At 42.6% G+C, this 25,042-nt stretch overlaps 1 protein-coding gene across 1 annotated transcript in view; it reads left to right on the top strand.

Annotated features, from left to right (window-relative positions):
- Positions 1-25,042, top strand: part of LOC143774829 (uncharacterized) — a 122,200-nt gene that overhangs the window by 28,147 nt on the left and 69,011 nt on the right. The window contains exons 5-10 of the mRNA XM_077262598.1: positions 3,603-3,683; positions 5,922-5,981; positions 14,224-14,348; positions 17,629-17,711; positions 18,791-22,200; positions 23,735-23,836. Of these exons, the coding sequence (XP_077118713.1) occupies positions 3,603-3,683; positions 5,922-5,981; positions 14,224-14,348; positions 17,629-17,711; positions 18,791-22,200; positions 23,735-23,836 (3,861 nt within the window). The remainder of the gene's footprint in view (positions 1-3,602; positions 3,684-5,921; positions 5,982-14,223; positions 14,349-17,628; positions 17,712-18,790; positions 22,201-23,734; positions 23,837-25,042) is intronic.

Raw genomic sequence — 25,042 nt, 5'->3', positions numbered from 1 at the left:
GCGGCAGGTAGCTGCCAGGTGCTACTCCAGGGTGGTGTCTGGCTGTGGCTGCTGATCCCACTTGGAGAACAGGAACCCTAGGACAGATGCGGGCATCAGGCAGGACTGGCAGAAGAGCACGGCTGAAACTCAGACGAGTAGGCTGGCAAGGCAGAGACACAGGGCTGACAGAGAAACAGGGCTGGCAGGTGAAGCAAAGACACAGGACTGGCAGGTACGGCAGAGACACAGGGCTGGCAGGTATGGCAGAGACACAGGGCTGGCAGGTACGGCAGAGACACAGGGCTGTCAGGTACGGCAGAGACACAGGGCTGGCAGGTACGGCATAGACGCAGGGCTGGCAGGTACGGCAGAAACACAGAGCTGGCAGGTACTGCAGAGACACGGGGCTGGCAGGTACAGCAGAGATACAGGGCTGGCAGGTGCAGCAGAGACACAGGGCTGGCAGGTACGGCAGAGATGCAGGGCTGGCAGGTGCAGCAGAGACACAGGGCTGGCAGGTACGGCAGAGACACAGGGCTGGCAGGAATGGTGTACGAAGGTGTGGTGTATGAAGGAACAGGTAGGGACCTGTTCTCACAGAAGATGCAGGTATAGAAAAAAGCAGGAAGGAATGGAGTGTGAAGGAACAGGTTGGGACCTGTTCACACAGGAGATGCAGGTACGGAAACAAGCAAGAAGGAATGGAGTGTGAATGAACAGGTCGGGACCTGTTCACACAGGAGAGAACTGCAAGGCTGCGGATAGGAATGGTAGAGCAGCAGGAGATGGAGCAGCAACAGAAGCTAAGCAGAGCGGAACTGCAAGGAATGCAGAGAGGAGCTGCAGCAAGAGGTTTCTGCAGAAGCAAAAGCTAAGCAGAGCAGAACCACAAGGAATGCGGAGAGGAGCTGCAGCAAGAAGTCTCTGCAGCATCAGAGAAGAGCGGAGCAGAACCGCAGGAGTGCGGAGCAGAGGCAAAGCAGTAAGAGTGGAGCCCAGGCAAAGTCACAAGGGTTCAGAGCAGGCAGAGCTGCAAGAGTGCGGAACATAAGCAGACTGAGAACACAAGGAAAGACACAGCAGGGAAGGAAGCCACAGACAAGGAGACAGAGATAGGACTAAGTTCAGACAAGGTACTGGAACAAGACAAGGAACAAGAAAAAAGTCACAGGGATCAGGATATTCTGCCTCCTGGAGGGCGGACAACAAGATCAAGGCAAGGCAACGAGAAAAGCCTCTAGAGAGAGGGAGCAACACAGAGCAAGGCCTGGCAAACTCAGAAGCTAAACACAAACCGAGCTAACACATTGCACAGGCCCAGTCCACTGGGTGGAACTGCACTAAATACTGGAGGCCTCTTGGTAATTGGTCAGGAACAGATTAGACAGGTGCGCCCTGATTCCTACAAGAACCAGAGAGTTCAGGCGCCGCCCCCTATGCACACAGCCAGGAAGCATGCAGAGAGCAGAGGCACAGAATATGGAGCTGGTGAGAAACAGAAACCACAACATGACCTGGAGCTGTGGGTAAGATAGTGTGAGAGATAAGAGGCCATGCAGTGATGCCAGCAGAGTTGTTACAATTTATCTCTCCTCTGATGTGATCACGTCACTGGTGGGAGCATGAAATGATATGCCCCTATGTCAGCACATGTTAAATGGTGCTGTCATAGATTGATAGTGACATTTAAAAAGTTAACAGTTGCAGGCGGTGCTCCACTCCCCCATAGCTTTTAGTGACACATGATGGCTAATTAAATCAATGATCATTTGTGTAGAATAACGGGGGCTTGATGTGCGAGCCCACAAGAAAGACAGGGATACAACATATGACGTGAAGGGGATAAGCTGCAATATAAAGGACTAGATGCTTAAAAAAGTGTATACAGTTGTGCTCAAAAGTTTATGTACCCCACTAGAATTGTTGCTTCTTGGCCTTTTTTCAAAGAATATGACTGATAACACCAAACCCTCATGGTTAGTGGTTCGTTGAAGCCATTTATTGTCAAACTACAGTGTTTTCTCTTTTTAAATCATAATGACAACCCAAAACTTCCAAGTGACCCTTATCAAAAGTTCACATACCCCATTTCTTAATACCATGTATTGCCCCCTCTAACATCAATGACAGCTTGAAGTCTTTTGTGGTAGTTGTGGATGAGGTTCTTTATTTTCTCAGATAGTAAAACTGTCCGCTCTTCTTGGCAAAAAGCCTCCAGTTCCTGTAAATTCCTGGGCTGTCTAGCATGAACTGCGCTGTTGAGATCTCCCCAGAGTGGCTCAAACATATTGAGGTCAGGAGACTCAGATGGCCACTCTAGAACCTTCACTTTTTTTCTGCTGTAGCCAATGACAGGTCGACTTGGCCTTGTGTTTTGGATCATTGTCATGTTGGAACGTCCAAGTATGTCCCATGCACAGCTTCTGGGCTGACGATTGCAAATTTGCCTCCAGTATTTGCTGATAATGTGCTGCATTGATCTACCCTTCAACTTTGACCAAGCTTCCTGTGACTTTGTAGCTCAGACATCCCCAAAACATCAGCGATCCACCTCCATGCTTTATAGTAGGAATGGTGTTCCTTTCATCATATGCCTTGTTGACCTCTCTCCCAATGTAACGTTTATGGTTGTGGCCAAAAAGTTTAATTTTGGTCTAATCACTTTACCTTGTTCCAGAAGTTTTGAGGCTTGTCTTGTGCTGTTTTGCATATTGTAGGTGAGATACTTTGTGGCATTTATGCAGTAATGGCTTTCTTCTGGCGACTCAACCATAAAGCCCATTTTTCTTCAAGTGCCTCCTTATTGAGCATCTTGAAACAGCCACACCGCTAGTTTTCAGAGAGTCCAGTATTTCAGCTGATGTTATTTGTGGGTTTTTCTTTGCATCCCGAACAAATTTCCTGGCAGTTGTGGACAACATTATTGTTGGTCTACCTGACCGAGGTTTTGTTTTTACAGAGCCCCTGAGTTTCCATTTGTTAATCACAGTTTGAACGCTGCTGACTGGCATTATCAATTCCTTGGATATATTTTGTATCCCTTTCCTATACAATTCAACTACTTTTTCCCGTGGATCTATTGACAATTCTTTTGCTCTCCCCATGACTCACAATCCAGAAATGTCAGAGGCTGGATGAAAGATGCAAGAGTCTGTCTGGATCCCAGAAAGTCTCTCAGCTTTTATGCACACACACTGATTAGAAGCAAACAGGTCACATGTGAGGGTGTTACCTTTAGTAGCCATTCACACCCATTTGTGTCAACTTCTGTGCAAGTTATCAGGCCAAAAATTACCAGAGTATGTGACCATTTGATCAGGGTCATGTGGATGTTTTGGGTTGTCATTATGATTTAAAAAGAGAAAACATAGTAACTGGACAATGGCTTCACCAACCACTAACCATGAGTGGAGAAAAAATTTTGGTGTTATCATTCATATTCTCTGAAAAAAGGACAAGAAAGCAAAAATTCTTCCGGGGTATGTAAACTTTTGAGCACAACTGTAAAAGGATTAAATGAAGGCGCCTTCTATTTCACTTCTGCCAGTTCTAATGTAATACTGTAAGTAGATTACTAATAATATCACATGTTCATGGTATCTTACTATATATATTTATAGAAACTTCAGAGCAGACCACAGATGATCTAAGAACTTCTCCCATTGAATCGACAATTCTATCCCATACAAGCAGTACATCTGGTAGGTAACCAGCCATTGAAGATAAACTATTCATATAAGACGTCCTACATCTTGTATTAATTACACAGCTTTCTCTTACTTGGTACATACATTTGTTACCTTTCTGGCATTGCGCTATTCTATTATATTAACCCATCATGAGGATCTAGGCAAGTAATGTTGCATACCAATAGAGGGATGGTAGGATTATATGAAGGGGAGAATGATGGAAGGAGACAATATTATTATTATTTATTATTATAGAGCCATTTATTCCATGGCACTATACATGTCAGGAGGGGTGAAGGAAAGATAGAAGGAAGTAGTAGAAAAAAAAGGCCATCTGAAAAAAAAAAAAGAAGACAGATTTTTTTCAAAGGCATTTGATAGTGGACCACACAGCAGCCTTGGCCTGAAGTTAGATGCCGTGGCTAGGGGACACTATATGCAGATGAGTAAAAAATGATTAAAGGACATGAATAGTGTTGAGCGATACCGTCCGATACTTGAAAGTATCGGTATCGGAAAGTATCGGCCGATACCGTCACAGTATCGGAATCCAATCCGATACCGATACCCGATACCAATACAAGTCAATGGGACTCATGTATCGGACGGTATCCCTGATGGTTCCCAGGGTCTGAAGGAGAGGAAACTCTCCTTCAGGCCCTGGGAACCATATAAATGTGTAAAAGAAAGAATTAAAATAAAAAATATCGCTATACTCACCTGTCCGACGCAGCCGGGACTTCAGCGAGGGAACCGGCAGCGTTGTTTGTTTAAAAATCGCGCTATTACTTGGTTACGTGAATTCTCGGCTTGTGATTGGTCAGGTCGGCCATGTTGCCGGGACGCGGACCAATCACAGCAAGCCGTGACGAAATTACGTCACGGCTTGCTGTGATTGGTCCGCGTCCCGGCAATATGGCCGCCCTGACCAATCACAAGCCGGGACGTCACGGGAGGCTGGACACGCGCTCATTTTAAAATGGGCGCGTGTCCAGCCTCCCGTGACGTCACGGCTTGTGATTGGTTGCGCCGCGATCAACCAATCACAAGCCGGGAGGCTGGACGCGCTCATTTTGAAATGGGCGCGTGTCCAGCCTCCCGGCTTGTGATTGGTTGACCGCGACGCAACCAATCACAAGCCGTGACGTCACGGGAGGCTGGACACGCGCCCTTTTTAAAATGAGCGCGTTTCCAGCCTCCCGTGACGTCACGGCTTGTGATTGGTTAATGGCGGCCATGTTGCCGGGACGCGGACCAATCACAGCAAGCCGTGACGTATTTTCGTCACGGCTTGCTGTGATTGGTCCGCGGCCCGGCAACATGGCCGCCCTGACCAATCACAAGCCGGGACTTCGCGTAACCATGTAAAAGCGGGAATTTTAAACAAACAACGCTGCCGGTTCCTGCGCTGAGGTCCCGGCTGCGTCGGACAGGTGAGTATAGCGATATTTTTAATTTTAATTCTCTATTTTACACATTTTAACATTAATGTTGTTCCGATACCCGATACCCGATACCACAAGAGTATCGGAATCCCGGTATCGGAATTCCGATACAGCAAGTATCGGCCGATACCCGATACTTGCAGCATCGGAATGCTCAACACTAGACATGAAACAAAAAGTTGTTATAAATGGTACATTCTCTAAGTAGAATACAGTCAGCAGTGGGAACCACACAGATCTGTACTGGGAGCAGTTGGACCCAGAGGAATCTGTAGTGGGAGCAGTTAGAACCACAATGATCTGTACTGGGAGCAGTGGGGACCTCAAAAATCTACACTGGAAGCAGTGGTGACCATAGGGTTCTGTACTGGGAACTGTGGGGATGTCAAGGATCTGCACTGGAAGCAGTGGGACCACATGGATCTGTGCTGGGAGCAGAGGGGACCATAGGAATCGGTACTGGGAGCAGCGGGAACCACAAGGATATGTACTGGGAGCAGTGGGGACCACAGTATTCTGGACTGGGAGCAGTGGGAACAACAAGGATCTGTACTGGGAGCAGTGGGGATTACAAGGATCTACACTGGAAGCAATGAGGACTACAGGGATCTGTACTGGGAGCAGTGGGGACCACAATGATCTGTACTGGGAGCAGTGAGAAAAGTAAGGATCTGTGTTAGGACTAATTCTTTTTAATCTGCTATATGAAGAACTACGCTACAGCCACTACTAGGGTTGATTTCTATAAATGACTAATAATATCTATACTGCTAATTTATTATTACATGAATCTGTTCACTTGCAGATAGCTCAGAGGTATCAACCAATTCATACATGACAAGCACTTTGTTCGTCTCAATCACTGGTAAGGACATATTCTTTAATAAAATGCATGTATTTTGGAACCATGTGACATAATGTATTTGCCACAGATAATTCAACATGGTAACTAGGGGTTGTGCCACATACAAAAGTAGATTTTAATCAATACATCTTGGACTAATAATAATTTCCACAATTGGATGTGTTAAAAAAATGTTCCTGTGCTGCTGAGATAATCGTATAAATGTGTCCCTACTGTGTACTGTGTAATGGTCGTGTCCGACCATACAGAGATATAGTCTGATCATACCACATCTCCTGGGCGGGGGGGGGGGGGGGAGTAAAAGAGGGTATATACATTTCCCTGCCTATTTTTAAACAATATTTTATATCAAAGAAGGAATCCGCTGTGATCTTCTACTGCAATGTCTGTATATTCTTTTCCATCCTCCCCTGCCCAGGAGCTGTAGTATGATCAGATATGTCCCTGCACAGTCAGACACAGCCATTACACAGTACACAGCAGGGGCACATTTATAAAATTATCTTAGCACAGGAACATTTTTAGAAACACATCCAATTATGGGACTTATTTTTATTCTAAGATCTGTTGATTAAAATGAACTTTTTTTCATGGCACAACCCTTTTAAATATGATTGATTCGTAAAAATGTTTATTAATGCATTTTATTGACATAGAAGTGTTGTTTTTCTGGAACAGGTTGTGTTCTTTTATTGGTACAATTTTGGTAAACAGTATGTGTAAATTATTCATAATCTTTCATTTTTATAAGGTGTGAGGCAGTGACCGCTGTTACAGCTAGGGGGCGCTGTTTGTGCTCCCCAGAATGGGTACAGATGCGTATGAAGGCCATAGGTGTGCAAGGCAGTCACAGGTGTAGCTGTGATTGCAATGTGAGGCAGTGATTCGTGTCACAGGTAGCGGTCACAGTGTGTTCTCCCTAAGTTGTGCATGGAGACGGATGAAGTCCATAGGTGTGCATAAGAGTTGCAGGTGTAGCTGTGATTGCAATGTGTGGCAGTGACTTGTGTCACAGTTAGTGGTCTGTTATGACCCCAGTGGACAGGGTCTCAGAGGAACGTGTAAGTCTGCAAGATACAAAAATCCAGCTCATAGGGCTGTGGTAACTGGGTTGACCAAATAGCTACTCCTAACGCCAACACTAGAAGTAGCCGGGGATCATGCCTACGGTGATCGCTAGATGACTCGCGCCAGCCGGAGAATCTAACTACCCCTAGGAGAAGAAAACAAAGACCTCTCTTGCCTCCAGAGAAAGGGACCCCAAAGCAAGATACAAGCCCCCCACAAATAATAACGGTGAGGTAAGAGGAAATGACAAACACAGAAATGAACCAGGTTCAGCAAAGAGAGGCCAGCTTACTAATAGCAGAATATAGCAAGATAACTTATCTGGTCAACAAAAACCCTATAAAAATCCACGCTGGAGATTCAAAAACCCCCGAACCGTCTAACGGTCCGGGGGGAGAACACCAGCCCCCCTAGAGCTTCCAGCAAAGGTCAGGATACAGATAGGAACAAGCTGGACAAAAATACCAAACAAAACAAAAGCAAAAAGCAAAGAAGCAGACTTAGCTTGAAAAACAGGAACCAGGATCAGAGGACAAGAGCACAACAGATTAGCTCTGATTTCAACGATGCCAGGCATTGAACTGAAGGTCCAGGGAGCTTATATAGCAACGCCCCTGAACTAACGGCCCAGGTGAGGATATAGAAAAAGACAGACGCTCCAGAGTCAAATCACTAATGACCACTAGAGGGAGCAAAAAGCAAAATCACAACAGTACCCCCCCCCTTAGTGAGGGGTCACCGAACCCTCACCACGACCACCAGGGCGATCAGGATGAGCGGCGTGAAAGGCACGAACTAAATCGGCCGCATGAACATCAGAGGCGACCACCCAGGAATTATCTTCCTGACCATAGCCCTTCCACTTGACCAGGTACTGAAGCCTCCGCCTGGAGAGACGAGAATCCAAGATCTTCTCCACCACGTACTCCAACTCGCCCTCAACCAACACCGGAGCAGGAGGCTCAGCAGAAGGAACCACAGGCACAACGTACCGCCGCAACAAGGACCTATGAAACACGTTGTGGATAGCAAACGACACAGGAAGATCCAGGCGAAAGGATACAGGATTAAGAATTTCCAATATCTTGTAAGGACCAATAAAACGAGGTTTAAATTTGGGAGAGGAAACCTTCATAGGAACAAAGCGGGAAGAAAGCCACACCAAATCCCCAACACGTAGTCGGGGACCCACACCGCGGCGGCGGTTGGCAAAGCGCTGAGCCCTCTCCTGTGACAACTTCAAGTTGTCCACCACAAGATTCCAGATCCGCTGCAACCTATCCACCACAGAATCCACCCCATGGCAGTCAGAAGGTTCCACATGACCCGAAGAAAAACGAGGGTGGAAACCAGAGTTGCAGAAAAACGGCGAAACCAAGGTGGCGGAACTAGCCCGATTATTAAGGGCAAACTCAGCTAACGGCAAGAAGGTCACCCAATCGTCCTGATCAGCAGAGACAAAACACCTCAAATAAGCCTCCAAAGTCTGATTAGTTCGCTCCGTCTGTCCATTAGTCTGAGGATGGAAAGCAGATGAAAACGACAAGTCAATGCCCATCCTACTACAAAAGGATCGCCAGAATCTGGAAACGAACTGGGATCCTCTGTCTGACACAATATTCTCAGGGATGCCGTGCAAATGAACCACTTTCTGGAAAAACACAGGAACCAGATCGGAAGAGGAAGGCAGCTTAGGCAAAGGAACCAAATGGACCATCTTGGAGAAGCGATCACATATCACCCAGATAACAGACATGCCCTGAGACACCGGAAGATCAGAAATGAAATCCATGGAGATATGTGTCCAAGGTCTCTTAGGGACAGGCAAGGGCAAGAGCAACCCGCTGGCACGAGAACAGCAAGGCTTAGCTCGAGCACAAGTCCCACAGGACTGTACAAATGACCGCACATCCCTAGACAAGGAAGGCCACCAAAAGGATCTGGCCACCAGATCTCTGGTGCCAAAAATTCCTGGGTGACCTGCCAACACCGAGGAATGAACCTCGGAAATGACTCTGCTGGTCCACTTATCAGGCACAAACAGTCTGTCAGGTGGACAAGAATCAGGCCTATCAGCCTGAAATCTCTGCAACACACGTCGCAGATCTGGAGAAATAGCTGACAAGATAATACCATCCTTAAGAATACCAACAGGTTCAGCGACTCCAGGAGCATCAGGCACAAAGCTCCTGGAAAGAGCATCGGCCTTCACATTCTTTGAACCTGGTAAATACGAGACAACAAAGTCAAAACGGGAGAAAAACAATGACCAGCGGGCCTGTCTAGGATTCAGGCGTTTAGCAGACTCGAGATACATCAGATTTTTGTGATCAGTCAAGACCACCACACGATGCTTAGCACCCTCGAGCCAATGACGCCACTCCTCAAATGCCCATTTCATGGCCAACAACTCCCGATTGCCCACATCATAATTTCGCTCCGCAGGCGAAAACTTCCTAGAGAAAAAGGCGCAAGGTCTCATAACAGAGCAACCAGGGCCTCTCTGCGACAAAACGGCCCCTGCTCCAATCTCTGAAGCATCCACCTCAACTTGAAAGGGAAGCGAGACATCAGGCTGGCACAAAACAGGCGCCGAAGTAAACCGACGTTTCAACTCCTGGAAAGCCTCCACGGCAGCAGGAGCCCAATTAACCACATCGGAGCCCTTCTTGGTCATATCCGTCAAAGGTTTCACAATGCTAGAAAAGTTAGCGATAAAACGACGGTAGAAGTTAGCGAAACCCAAGAACTTCTGAAGACTCTTAACTGACGAGGGCTGAGTCCAATCAAGAATAGCTCGGACCTTGACTGGGTCCATCTCCACAGCAGAAGGGGAAAAAATGAACCCCAAAAAGGGAACCTTCTGTACACCAAAAAGACACTTTGAGCCCTTGACAAACAAAGAATTTTCACGCAAAATTTTAAAGACCATCCTGACCTGCTCCACATGCGAGTCCCAATTATCAGAAAAAACCAGAATATCATCCAGATAAACGATCAGAAATTTATCCAGATAGTTCCGGAAAATGTCATGCATAAAGGACTGAAAAACTGAAGGGGCATTAGAGAGCCCAAAAGGCATCACCAAGTACTCAAAATGACCTTCGGGCGTATTGAATGCGGTTTTCCATTCATCCCCTTGCTTAATGCGCACAAGGTTGTACGCACCACGAAGGTCTATCTTGGTAAACCACTTGGCACCTTTAATCCGGGCAAACAAGTCAGACAACAGCGGCAAAGGATACTGAAATTTGACAGTGATCTTATTTAAAAGCCGATAGTCAATACAAGGCCTCAAAGATCCGTCCTTTTTAGCCACAAAAAAGAATCCCGCACCAAGAGGGGAAGAAGACGGACGGATGTGTCCTTTCTCCAGAGACTCCTTGATATATGAACGCATAGCGGTATGTTCAGGTATCGACAGATTAAACAGTCTTCCCTTAGGAAATTTACTGCCTGGAATCAAATCTATTGCACAGTCACATTCCCTATGAGGAGGCAATGCACTGGACCTGGACTCGCTAAAGACATCCTGATAATCAGACAAGTACTCCGGAACTTCCGAAGGCGTAGAAGAAGCAATAGACACAGGCAGGGAATCCTCATGAATACCACGACAGCCCCAACTAGACACTGACATAGCCTTCCAGTCAAGGACTGGATTATGGGTCTGTAACCATGGCAGCCCCAAAACAACCAAATCATGCATTTTATGTAGAACGAGAAAACGTATCACCTCGCGGTGTTCAGGAGTCATGCACATGGTAACCTGTGTCCAATACTGCGGCTTATTTTCTGCCAATGGCGTAGCATCAATACCCCTAAGAGGGATAGGATTTTCTAATGGTTCAAGAATAAAACCACAGCGCTTAGCAAATGAGAGATCCATAAGACTCAGGGCAGCACCTGAATCTACAAACGCCATGACAGGATAAGATGACAGTGAGCAAATCAAAGTTACAGACAGAATAAACTTAGGATGCAAATTACCAACGGTGACAGGACTAACAACCTTAGATATACGTTTAGAGCATGCTGAGATAACATGTGTAGAATCACCACAGTAGTAGCACAAGCCATTCCGGCGTCTATGAATTTTCCTCTCATTTCTAGTCAGGATTCTATCACATTGCATCAAATCAGGTGTCCGTTCAGACAACACCATGAGGGAATTTGCGGTTTTTCTATCACATTGCATCACATCAGGTGTCTGTTCAGACAACAACATGAGGGAATTTGCGGTTTTGCGCTCCCGCAACCGCCGGTCAATTTGAATAGCCAGGGACATGGTATCATTCAGACCTGTGGGAATGGGAAAACCCACCATAACATTCTTAATGGCCTCAGAAAGGCCATTTCTAAAATTAGCGGCCAGTGCACACTCGTTCCAATGTGTCAGCACGGACCATTTCCGAAATTTTTTGGCAATACACCTCAGCCTCGTCCTGGCCCTGAGACATAGCCAGCAAGGCTTTCTCTGCCTGAATCTCAAGATTGGGTTCCTCATAAAGTAAACCGAGCGCCAGAAAAAACGCATCAATATCAGCCAATGCCGGATCTCCTGGCGCCAACGAAAAAGCCCAATCCTGAGGGTCACCCCGTAAGAATGAAATAACAATTTTTACTTGTTGAGCAGAGTCTCCAGACGAACAAGGTTTCAGGGACAAAAATAATTTACAATTATTCCTGAAATTCCTAAACTTAAATCGGTCTCCTGAAAACAGTTCAGGAATCGGAATCTTGGGTTCAGACCTAGGATTTCTGGTAACATAATCTTGTATACCCTGCACACGAGCGGCAAGCTGGTCCACACTTGTAATCAAGGTCTGGACATTCATGTCTGCAGCAAGCTTAAGCCACTCTGAGGTAAAGGGGAAAAGAAAAAAAAAAAAAAAAATGAGAGAGGGAAAAAAAAACTCAAAATTCTCTTTCTTATAATCCCACTTCTGCAATGCATTAAACATTTAATACTGGCCTGGCATACTGTTATGACCCCAGTGGACAGGGTCTCAGAGGAACGTGTAAGTCTGCAAGATACAAAAATCCAGCTCATAGGGCTGTGGTAACTGGGTTGACCAAATAGCTACTCCTAACGCCAACACTAGAAGTAGCCGGGGATCATGCCTACGGTGATCGCTAGATGACTCGCGCCAGCCGGAGAATCTAACTACCCCTAGGAGAAGAAAACAAAGACCTCTCTTGCCTCCAGAGAAAGGGACCCCAAAGCAAGATACAAGCCCCCCACAAATAATAACGGTGAGGTAAGAGGAAATGACAAACACAGAAATGAACCAGGTTCAGCAAAGAGAGGCCAGCTTACTAATAGCAGAATATAGCAAGATAACTTATCTGGTCAACAAAAACCCTATAAAAATCCACGCTGGAGATTCAAGAACCCCCGAACCGTCTAACGGTCCGGGGGGAGAACACCAGCCCCCCTAGAGCTTCCAGCAAAGGTCAGGATACAGATAGGAACAAGCTGGACAAAAATACCAAACAAAACAAAAGCAAAAAGCAAAGAAGCAGACTTAGCTTGAAAAACAGGAACCAGGATCAGAGGACAAGAGCACAACAGATTAGCTCTGATTTCAACGATGCCAGGCTTTGAACTGAAGGTCCAGGGAGCTTATATAGCAACGCCCCTGAACTAACGGCCCAGGTGAGGATATAGAAAAAGACAGACGCTCCAGAGTCAAATCACTAATGACCACTAGAGGGAGCAAAAAGCAAAATCACAACAGTGGTCACAGTGTGTTCTCCCCAGCTTATGCATGGAGATGGATGAAGTCCATAGGTGTGCATGAGAGTTACAGATATCTGGTCCGGGTTTTCCATGTGGCTGAAGGCCACAGGTTTGTGTCTTAAAAACCCTACAGCAAGGGGTATATGTGTGTCAGGTGTCAGGTGCAACGTCAGGGTCAGTCTGGTGTGTGCTGTTGTGCAGAGCAGAGGCCTGCAGAGCGCTGGCTGAGTGCATGGAGGCACAGGCCAGTGGAGCCAGCACCCAGGGCAGCTGAATAGCCTAGCACCCACAGCGTATACAGCAATGCAAGTCGTCCATGGTGCTGGTCTCAAATGTGGACAGTCCTGTGTCCGGAGGCGAACCGGAGGTGGATGTCCTGTGCCCGAAGAAGTTGGATGTGGACAGTCCTGTGCCCGGAGGTGGATGTCCTGCACCCGAAAGAGGACAGGCAAGGGTAACAATTGCAAACAGGTGGATATGGTGCCCAGCTGCTATCCCGAGGATATCCTGGACTGTGTACGGCTGTGTGAGTAAAGAGACTTTGATACAGTGATGCAGGACACCCACGGGAAATAGTCAGAGGAGGGCTGGCCTGTGTAGTGTCTGCAACATGTAAAGCTGTGTGTTTGGAGACTTTAATATGCTGTGCGGTTGCCCAGGGAAACTGGACAAAGGGAAGTCTGGCCTGTTTAGGGACTGCAATCTAAAGCCATATGATGTGTAGTGCTATGAAACAGGCACTGAGATGAGATGAACTGGTGTGAGTTGAACACTGATAATATGCCCTATAGTTATATGCACTGAAGTTATATGCATTTGAGTGTACTGGAACCTTTTCTGTGTGAAGATAACACATTAAAGAGACTTCTGTGTTTGAACTTTGTGGGTCACTGCCTCTTCACTGCATATGATGCTACCGCAGCATTACACAGGAGAATGGAAAAAAATCAGGAAATTACACCATTGTTTTTTGCTTTGCAATGTAATGTTTTAATAATTTGTCACTTTTTTTATGATGGATCGTTATAAATGTAGGAGCATTCTTATTTAGTTTTGACATACTATATTAAAATTGTGAAAAAGTGGTTTACTGTTTTTAAGGGGGGCACTTTTATTTAATGCTATTTTATTATGCTTAGATATTTAATATAATTAATAACAGTCAAGGGGATGGAGTAATAGGCTAATACTAATGCCAGGTCTGTGGTTTTTGTCTCTCTTCCTTTGTAATGCTGATAGAAATGCACACAAATAGTTTTTCGATTTTTTTTGCTCATTCAGTTTACTAGCATCAAAAAACATCAGAAATTAAAGCTTCTACAGCTTGTTCTTCGTCTAGTCATCATCCATTAATTCATTCTTGTTTTAAGATAAACTAGTACTATAATTCTAACTTTAGAACTCAAACTAACAAATTTTTCTTCACTTTAGATCCATGTACTTCACCTCTAACTGAAACATCGACAGAAATAGCATCATCATCTGTAACTGATGGATCAACTGAAACAGGATCATCATCGGTAACTGATGGACCAACTGAAACAGAGTCATCATCTGTAAGTTATGGATCAACTGAAACAGGATCATCATCTGTAACTGAAGGATCAACTGAAACAGGATCATCATCTGTAACTGATGGATCAACTGAAACAGGATCATCATTTGTAACTGATGGATCAACTGAAACAGGATCATCATCTGTAAGTTATGGATCTACTGAAACAGGATCATCTGTAAGTTATGGATCAACTGAATTATTATCATCATCTGTAACTGATGGATCAACTGAAACAGAGTCATCATCGGTAACTGATGGATCAACTGAAACACAGTCATCATCTGTAAGTTATGGATCAACTGAAACAGGATCATCATCTGTAAGTTATGGATCAACTGAAACAGGAACATCATCTATAAGTTATGATACAACTGAAACAGGATCATCATCTGTAAGTTATGGATCAACTGAAACAGGATCATCATCTGTAAGCTATGGATCACTTGAAACAGGATCATCATCTGTAACTGATGGATCAACTGAAACAGGATCATCATCTGTAACTGATGGATCAATTGAAACAGGATCATCATCAGTAACTGATGGATCAACTGAAACAGGATCATCGTCTGTAACTGATAGATCAACCGAAACAGGATCATCATCTGTAACTGATGGATCAACTGAAACAGGATCATCATCTGTAACTGATGGATCAACTGAAACAGAGTCATCATCTGTAAGTTATGGATCAACTGAAACAGGATCATCATCTGTAACTGATGGATCAACAGAAACAGGATCATCTGTAACTGATGGATCATCTGAAACAGAGTCATCATCTGTAAATGATGGATCAACTGAAACAGGATCATCATCAGTAACTGATGGATCAACTGAAACAGAGTCATCATCTGTAAGTTATGGATCAACTGAAACAGGATCAGCATCTGTATCTGATGGATCAACGGAAACAGGATCTTCATCTGTAACTGATGGATCATCTGAAACAGATTCATCATCTGTAACTGATGGATCAACTGAAACAGGATCATCATCGGTAACTGATGGATCAACTGAAACAGAGTCATCATCTGTAAGTTATGGATCAACTGAAACAGGATCATCATCTGTAAGTTATGGATCAACTGAAACAGGATCATCTGCAAGTTATGGATCAACTGAAACAGAATCATCTGCAAGTTATGGATCAACTGAAAAAGGATCATCTGTAACTGATGGATCAACCGAAACAGAAACATCATCGGTAACTGATGGATCAACTGAAACAGAGACATCATCTGTAAGTTATGGATCAACTGAAACAGGATCATCATATGTAACTGATGGATCAACTGAAACAGGATCATCATCTGTAACTGATGGATCAACTGAAACAGGATCATCATCGGTAACTGATGGATCAACTGAAACAGGATCATCATCTGTAAGTTATGGATCAACTGAAACATTATCATCATCTGTAACTGATGGATCAACTGAAACAGAATCATCATCGGTAACTGATGGATCAAATGAAACAGGATCATCATCTGTAAGTTATGGATCAATTGAAACAGGATCATCATCGGTAACTGATGGATCAACTGAAACAGGATCATCATCTGTAAGTTATGGATCAACTGAAACAGGATCATCACCTGTAACTGATGGATCAACTGAAACAGAATCATCATCGGTAACTGATGGATCAACTGAAACAGAATCATCTGCAAGTTATGGATCAACTGAAACAGGATCATCATCTGTAACTGATGGATCAACCGAAACAGAAACATCATCGGTAACTGATGGATCAACTGAAACAGAGACATCATCTGTAAGTTATGGATCAACTGAAACAGGATCATCATATGTAACTGATGGATCAACTGAAACAGGATCATCATCTGTAACTGATGGATCAACTGAAACAGGATCATCATCGGTAACTGATGGATCAAATGAAACAGGATCATCGTCTGTAACTGATGGATCAACCGAAACAGGATCATCATCTGTAACTGATGGATCAACTGAAACAGAGTCATCATCTGTAAGTTATAGATCAACTGAAACAGGATCATCATCTGTAACTGATGGATCAACGGAAACAGGATCATCATCTGTAAGTTATGGATCAACTGAAACAGGATCATCATCTGTAACTGATGGATCAACTGAAACAGAGTCATCATCTGTAACTGATAGATCAACTGAAACAGGATCATCATCGGTAACTGATGGATCAACTGAAACAGAGTCATCATCTGTAAGTTATGGATCAACTGAAACAGGATCATCATCTTTAACTGATGGATCAACGGAAGCAGGATCATCATCTGTAACTGATGGATCATCTGAAACAGACTCATCATCTGTAACTGATGGATCAACTGAAACAGGATCATCATCTGCAAGTTATGGATCAACTGAAACAGGATCATCATCTGTAAGTTATGAATCAACTGAAATAGAATCATCATCTGTAAGTTATGGATCAACTGAAACATTATCATCATCTGTAACTGATGGATCAACTGAAACAGAATCATCATCGGTAACTGATGGATCAAATGAAACAGGATCATCATCTGTAAGTTATGGATCAATTGAAACAGGATCATCATCGGTAACTGATGGATCAACTGAAACTGGATCATCATTTGTAAGTTATGGATCAACTGAAACAGGATCATCACCTGTAACTGATGGATCAACTGAAACAGAATCATCATCGGTAACTGATGGATCAACTGAAACAGAATCATCTGTAACTGATAGATCAACTGAAACAGGATCATCATCGGTAACTGATGGATCAACTGAAACAGAGTCATCATCTGTAAGTTATGGATCAACTGAAACAGGATCATCATCTTTAACTGATGGATCAACGGAAACAGGATCATCATCTGTAACTGATGCATCATCTGAAACAGATTCATCATCTGTAACTGATGGATCAACTGAAACAGGATCATCATCTGCAAGTTATGGATCAACTGAAACAGGATCATCATCTGTAAGTTATGAATCAACTGAAACAGAATCATCATCTGTAAGTTATGGATCAACTGAAACATTATCATCATCTGTAACTGATGGATCAACTGAAACAGAATCATCATCGGTAACTGATGGATCAAATGAAACAGGATCATCATCTGTAAGTTATGGATTAATTGAAACAGGATCATCATCGGTAACTGATGGATCAACTGAAACAGGATCATCAACTGTAAGTTATGGATCAACTGAAACAGGATCATCACCTGTAACTGATGGATCAACTGAAACAGAATCATCATATGTAAGTTATGGATCAACTGAAACAGGATCATCATCGGTTACTGATGGATCAACCGAAACAGGATCATCATCGGTTACTGATGGATCAACCGAAACAGGATCGTCATCTGTAACTGATGGATCAACTGAAACAGAGTCATCATCTGTAAGTTATGGATCAACTGAAACAGGATTATCATCTGAAAGTTATGGATCAACTGAAACAGGATTATCATCTGTAAGTTATGGATCAACTGAAACAGGATCATCATCTGTAACTGATGGATCAATTGAAGCAGGATCATCATCTGTAAGTTATGGATCAACTGAAACAGGATCATCATCTGTAACTGATGGATCAACGGAAACAGGATCATCATCTGTAACTGATGGATCATCTGAAACAGATTCATCATCTGTAACTGATGGATCAACTGAAACAGGATCATCATCTGCAAGTTATGGATCAACTGAAACAGGATCATCATCTGTAAGTTATGAATCAACTGAAACACAATCATCATCTGTAAGTTATGGATCAACTGAAACATTATCATCATCTGTAACTGATGGATCAACTGAAACAGAATCATCATCGGTAACTGATGGATCAAATGAAACAGGATCATCATCTGTAAGTTATGGATTAATTGAAACAGGATCATCATCGGTAACTGATGGATCAACTGAAACAGGATCATCAACTGTAAGTTATGGATCAACTGAAACAGGATCATCACCTGTAACTGATGGATCAACTGAAACAGAATCATCATCGGTAACTGATGGATCAACTGAAACAGAATCATCTGTAAGTTATGGATCAACTGAAACAGGATCATCATCGGTAACTGATGGATCAACCGAATCAGAAACATCATCGGTAACTGATGAATCAATTGAAACAGAGACATCATCTGTAAGTTATGGATCAACTGAAAAAGGATCATCATATGTAACTGATGGATCAACGGAAACAGGATCATCTGTAACTGATGGATCATCTGAAACAGATTCATCATCTGTAACTGATGGATCAACTGAAACAGGATCATCATTGGTAACTGATGGATCAACTGAAACAGAGTCATCATCTGTAAGTTATGGATCAACTGAAACAGGATCATCATCTGTAAGTTATGGATCAACTGAAACAGGATCATCATCTGTAACTGATGGATCAACTGAAACAGAGTCATCATCTGTAAGTTATGGATCAACTGAAACAAGATCATCATCGGTAACTGATGGATCAACTGAAAAAGAGTCATCATCTGTAAGTTATGGATCAACTGAAGCAGGATCATCATCTGTAACTGATGGATCAACTGAAACAGGATCATCATCTGTAACTGATGGATCATGTGAAACAGATTCATCATCTGTAACTGATGGATCAACTGAAACAGGATCATCATCGGTAACTTATGGATCAACTGAAACAGAGTCATCATCTGCAAGTTATGGACCAACTAAAACAGGATCATCATCTGTAAGTTATGGATCAACGGAAACAGGATCATCATCTGTAACTGATGGATCAACTGAAACAGAGTCATCATCTGTAAGTTATGGATCAACTGAAACAGGATCATCATCTGTAACTGATGGATCAACCGAAACAGAAGCATCATCGGTAACTGATGGATCAACTGAAACAGAGTCATCATCTGTAAGTTATGGATCAACTGAAACAGGATCATCATATGTAAGTTATGGATCAACTGAAACAGGATCATCATCGGTTACTGATGGATCAACCGAAACAGGATCATCATCTGTAAGTGATGGATCAACTGAAACAGAATCATCATCTGTAAGTTATGGATCAACTGTAAAAGGATCTTCATTTGTAACTGATGGATCAACTGAAACAGGATCATCATTGGTAACTGATGGATCAACTGAAACAGGATCATCATCGGTAACTGATGGATCAACTGAAACAGAGTCATCATCTGTAAGTTATGGATCAACTGAAGCAGGATCATCATCTGTAACTGATGGATCAACGGAAACAGGATCATCATCTGTAACTGATGGATCATCTGAAACAGATTCATCATCTGTAACTGATGGATCAACTGAAACAGGATCATCATCGGTAACTGATGGATCAACTGAAACAGAGTCATCATCTGTAAGTTATGGACCAACTAAAACAGGATCATCATCTGTAAGCTATGGATCAACTGAAACAGGATCATCATCTGTAACTGATGGATCAACTGAAACAGAGTCATCATCTGTAAGTTATGGATCAACTGAAACAGGATCATCATCTGTAACTGATGGATCAACCGAAACAGAAACATCATCGGTAACTGATGGATCAACTGAAACAGAGTCATCATCTGTAAGTTATGGATCAACTGAAACAGAATCATCATATGTAAGTTATGGATCAACTGAAACAGGATCATCATCGGTTACTGATGGATCAACCGAAACAGGATCGTCATCTGTAACTGATGGATCAACTGAAACAGAGTCATCATCTGTAAGTTATGGATCAACTGAAACAGGATTATCATCTGTAAGTTATGGATCAACTGAAACAGGATCATCATCTGTAACTGATGGATCAATTGAAGCAGGATCATCATCTGTAAGTTATGGATCAACTGAAACAGGATCATCATCTGTAAGTGATGGATCAACTGAAACAGAATCATCATCTGTAAGTTATGAATCAACTGTAAAAGGATCTTCATTTGTAACTGATGGATCAACTGAAACAGGATCATCATTGGTAACTGATGGCTCAACTGAAACAGGGTCATCATCTGTAACTGATGGATCAACTGAAACAGGATCATCATCTGTAACTGATGGATCAGCTGAAACAGGATCATCATCTATAAGTTATGGATCATCTGTAACAGGATCATCATCTGTAACTGTTGGATCAACTGACACAGGATCATCATCTGTAAGTTATGGATCAACAGAAACAGGATCATCATCGGTAACTGATGGATCAACTGAAACAGGATCACCATCTATAAGTTATGGAACAACTGAAACAGGATCATCATCGGTAACTGGTGGATCAACTGAAACAGGATCATCATCTGTAAGTTATGGATCAACTGAAACAGGATCATCATCTGTAAGTTATGGATCAACTGAAACAGGATCATCATCTGTAACTGATGGATCAACTGAAACAGGTTCATCATCTATCAGTTATGGATCAACTGAAACAGGATCATCATCTGTAACTGATGGATCAACTGAAACAGGATCATCATTGGTAACTGATGGATCAACTGAAACAGAATCATCATCGGTAACTGATGGATCAACTGAAACAGGAACATCATCTGTAAGTTATGGATCAACTGAAACAGGATCATCATCTGTAACTGATAGATCAACTGAAACAGGATCATCATCTATAAGTTATGGATCAACTGAAACAGGATCATCATCTGTAACTGATGGATCAACTGAAATAGGATCATCATCGGTAACTGATGGATCAACTGAAACAGAATCATCATCTGTAAGTTATGGATCAACTGAAACAGGATCATCATCTGTAAGTTATGGATCAACTGAAACAGGATCATCATCTGTAACTGATGGATCAACTGAAACAGAGTCATCATCTGTAAGTTATGGATCAACTGTAACAGGATCTTCATCTGTAACTGATAGATCAACTGAAACAGGATCATCATCTGTAACTGATGGATCAACTGAAATAGGATCATCATCGGTAACTGATGGATCAACTGAAACAGAATCATCATCTGTAAGTTATGGATCAACTGTAACAGGATCTTCATCTGTAACTGATAGGTCAACTGAAACAGGATCGTCATCTGTAAGTTATGGATCAACTGAAACAGGATCATCATCTGTAACTGATGGATCAACTGAAACAGGATCATCATCTGTAACTGATGGATCAACTGAAACAGGATCATCATCTGTAACTGATGGATCAACTGAAACAGGACCATCATCTCTAACTGATGGATCAACTGAAACAGGACCATCATCTCTAACCTATGGATCAACTGAAGTAGGATCATCAGCTGTAACTAATGAATCCACTGAAACAGGATCATTACCAGTAACAGATGTGTCAACAGAAATAGGATCAGTACCAATAACTAATGGATCACCTGAAACAGGATCATCACAAGGAACTGATGGTCCATCTGACATAGGAACAATAGGATCTTCGTCTGTAACCAATATAATAACTGAATCATTTACATCAAGTGAAACAGACACAGCCAGTGTGACTGATAAAACTAATACAGAATCAATAGCATCAGATGGAAGTCAAAGAACAACATTCTATGCAACAAATACAGAAACTGGAGCAACTAGAACAGATATAACTGACGTTAGTGGTACAACTGGAACTCAAAAAGTTACCCATAGTGGTGTAACACCACCTGTAATAACTCCTATAACTCCTATAATAACAGTAGGCACATCTTATGTAACTACTAAAACTATAGGTGAAGCAACTCCTGCTGCTGCAACAACAAGACAAGGTGCTGCTACTGAAGCCATCACTGCATCCAACACAGTACCACCAGCATTACCAACAACTTCAAAAGCTACTACTGTAAGGAGGACAACTGCATCTTCAGATCGTGAGTAAATTGTATTAACGTTTGCAGGTTTCTGGCAGCTCCTATTTAATACCCTGGGCAGTTTTAGGTGATGGTCAGGAGGAGACCTTCTCAAACGAAGCTCTCCTGGTCATGTAATGCCACCACAGATGCATTAACAGATCTGACTAGTGGATTGTAAAAATTTGGTTTGCATTTAATATTCAGGACCGATTTTTATTCTCTGCACATTATGGTAACTTTTATTTCTATGCTAAAATAAAAAGCAAAGCCTCATAAAGAGGTCTTTAAATTCCCCTCCAAAATCAAGAATTAATACAACAAAAAAGGGCAACAATGTTTATCTGCCTAGATCACAGAAGCTAATGCACAGGATGGAGCAAACTCATGTAGTAAAGATGGAGGCAACACAGGTGCAAAATACTGATGAGACAGACAATCTCAACCTGCCAATTCCTGGAGGGTGCAATTTCTTACCGTAGTTGCCTTTTTTTGCTGTGTTAATAGCTTTATCTCTACACCAAACCTTTAACACCAGCCTGATCTGGGATAAAGTAAATGCCCCTCAATTGTATCTGGAAACAATCTTCTTGATGGTTTTGAATAACTGCTATCAAAACTTCACTCACCTCCGAAAAATGTAAAGTAGTGTAAATTCAAAATTACTTAAAGGGTTCTTCTGTACATAAACTGTAAAAAAAAAATCTCAGTAAATTATGTAATGTTCTATTTAGATTGGTGAGTGCTAGTTTTATTATCAGAATTACTGGAGTGTTTGCTCTTTCATGTCACCATATTGCCTTTCATTTCAATGTTGTCCATAAAAGTAAAAGTTATTAGATAGAGGATCTGTGTGTAGCCCAAATGTTGGAACACCAGAAGCCACTTTGTGCAGTCCAGAGATGATGTGTACAATGCACACTGAAAACTACTTGGGGAAAGAATTGGACGGCGAATGGATGTGCTTATACATCTGTGGTGGAGCAGGCGGAGAGTTGAGAGGACAGTTCAAGATGAAAGTGTTGTTCCAGTAGATTTGAGGCTTAGGGGAGAAGAGATAGTTGGGAAATAGTTAGACATAGAGGATAGGTCAAAGGAGGGTTTTTTGAGGATGGGTATGATTGTAACATGTTTAAAACATGATGGGAAAACACCAGTTGTTAGTGATAGGTTGAAGAGATGGGTTAGAGTAGGGATGAAGTGGTACAGGATCAGGTCAAGGGCACAGGTGGCGAGATATGATCTGGATAGTAGAGATTAAAGTTATTTTTCTGTAGTGGTGCAAAAGCTGGTTTTGGAGGAGGAGGACTGAGTAGTTATAAGGAGAGGCTTTGAGGAGTGTAAGCCAAAGATTTCTCTGGCAAAGTATTCAGCTGAGATGAGAGGACATTTTTAGAAAGGTTCCTCAAGATGAATCCTCTCCTCAAAGTCTTTCAAGGATAAACGATGTTCCAAAGCCTTCCACAACTCTCCTATTGTCCTCACAATAAACTTTCCATTGTATACTTTTATCATTTAGAATTTTCTTAATATTTTAATTATTTTGCATTTTTAGTGGAGTGTGAAAACGGGGGAACGTTTGATGGCAATAAGTGCATATGTGATCCAGTATTCTATGGGTCCCTCTGTGAGAGCATCACCGAGCGAGTTGAGTTTGGTAAGTTTTGGGGCAAAATAAAGTTTATGGCTTGTGATATGATCTCTCAAACACAGAAGTTTTTGGCTGATGAGTGACTGTACTGACTCTCAGAAATGGTCAGGATCTGAGCACTTCAACAAGTGCGCTAATTCTCAGTGACCTCTCTAGAGAGCATAAGGTTTGGCATTTTCAAATCTAGTAGCCTATGTTTCTGCATGTACTATAGGACATCAAGAAGAAAAGGGTCCAGCATTTTAGATTTTGATAGTTGGGCTACCAACTAGAATTTGACAGACATCTATAAAAGATTTGAAATAGCAATATCACGTGTGAACTTATTACAATTGAGGCTCTTTTATTGTCAAATAAAAATCTAAAGTTATGGTGCAATCCATATGTGTACTGTCATTTCTGAACGACTTTGCTCTTAAGCACAATAGATGACAAAAGTCAGAGGGATTTAGCAGGTGCGGCGTGCTCAAGAATACTCAGTTCAAACATAATACATTTTCAACCAGAAAATAACAAACCAAGTTACACAAGTCTGCCTCTGATTGCACCAAGCTAATATGATAGGATATGAGATAACTTATTGATCACTGGGAATATGACCAATGGGACCCCACTGATTTCAGGAAGAGATATGACTGTATAGAGAAAAAGCCAAGCATGTAGGTCAGTACAGTCCTATAGAGAATGGAGATGAGGTGTACAAGCTCTACCTTTGCTCCATTCACTAGTGACTCCAACAGTCTAAATAGTTCCACCAAAGTCTTTTCTGCCATTATCTTGATAGTGTCAAGCCATCAGTTTGCTGGCCTTCTGTTGTGAACTGTGTTTTGGGGCTCCCTCTTGTGGTCACTAATGGTATTGTATGAGTCATGTCTTTCTGCAGGCCTGGACTTCAGCTGTTCCATTAATCTGTGGGTGTTCCCTATATAGTCCTCCTTAGGACTCAGTCTCTTGCCTGGTATCGATGTGTTCAGTCCTATTTGTTCTCCTCCTGATTTCTTGCCATCTGTCTCATGCAAGAAAAGCTAAGTCCTGTTTGCATACTTTGGATCATTTGCATTATTAGTGTTTTTTGTTCAGCTTGCTCAAAATGTGATTTTCTAGCTCGCTGGAAGCTCTAGGGTGCTGATATTCTCCCCTCACACCGTCAGTCGGTGTGGGGGTTCTTGATTACTCAGCGTGGATGTTTTTGCAGGGTTTTCTGCTGACCGC

Source organism: Ranitomeya variabilis, chromosome 5, assembly GCF_051348905.1.
Source record: "Ranitomeya variabilis isolate aRanVar5 chromosome 5, aRanVar5.hap1, whole genome shotgun sequence".
In the NCBI taxonomy this organism is placed as follows: domain Eukaryota; kingdom Metazoa; phylum Chordata; class Amphibia; order Anura; family Dendrobatidae; genus Ranitomeya; species Ranitomeya variabilis.
The sequence above is the reverse complement of the archived record's forward strand: the minus strand, read 5'-3'. Positions and strand labels throughout refer to the sequence as shown.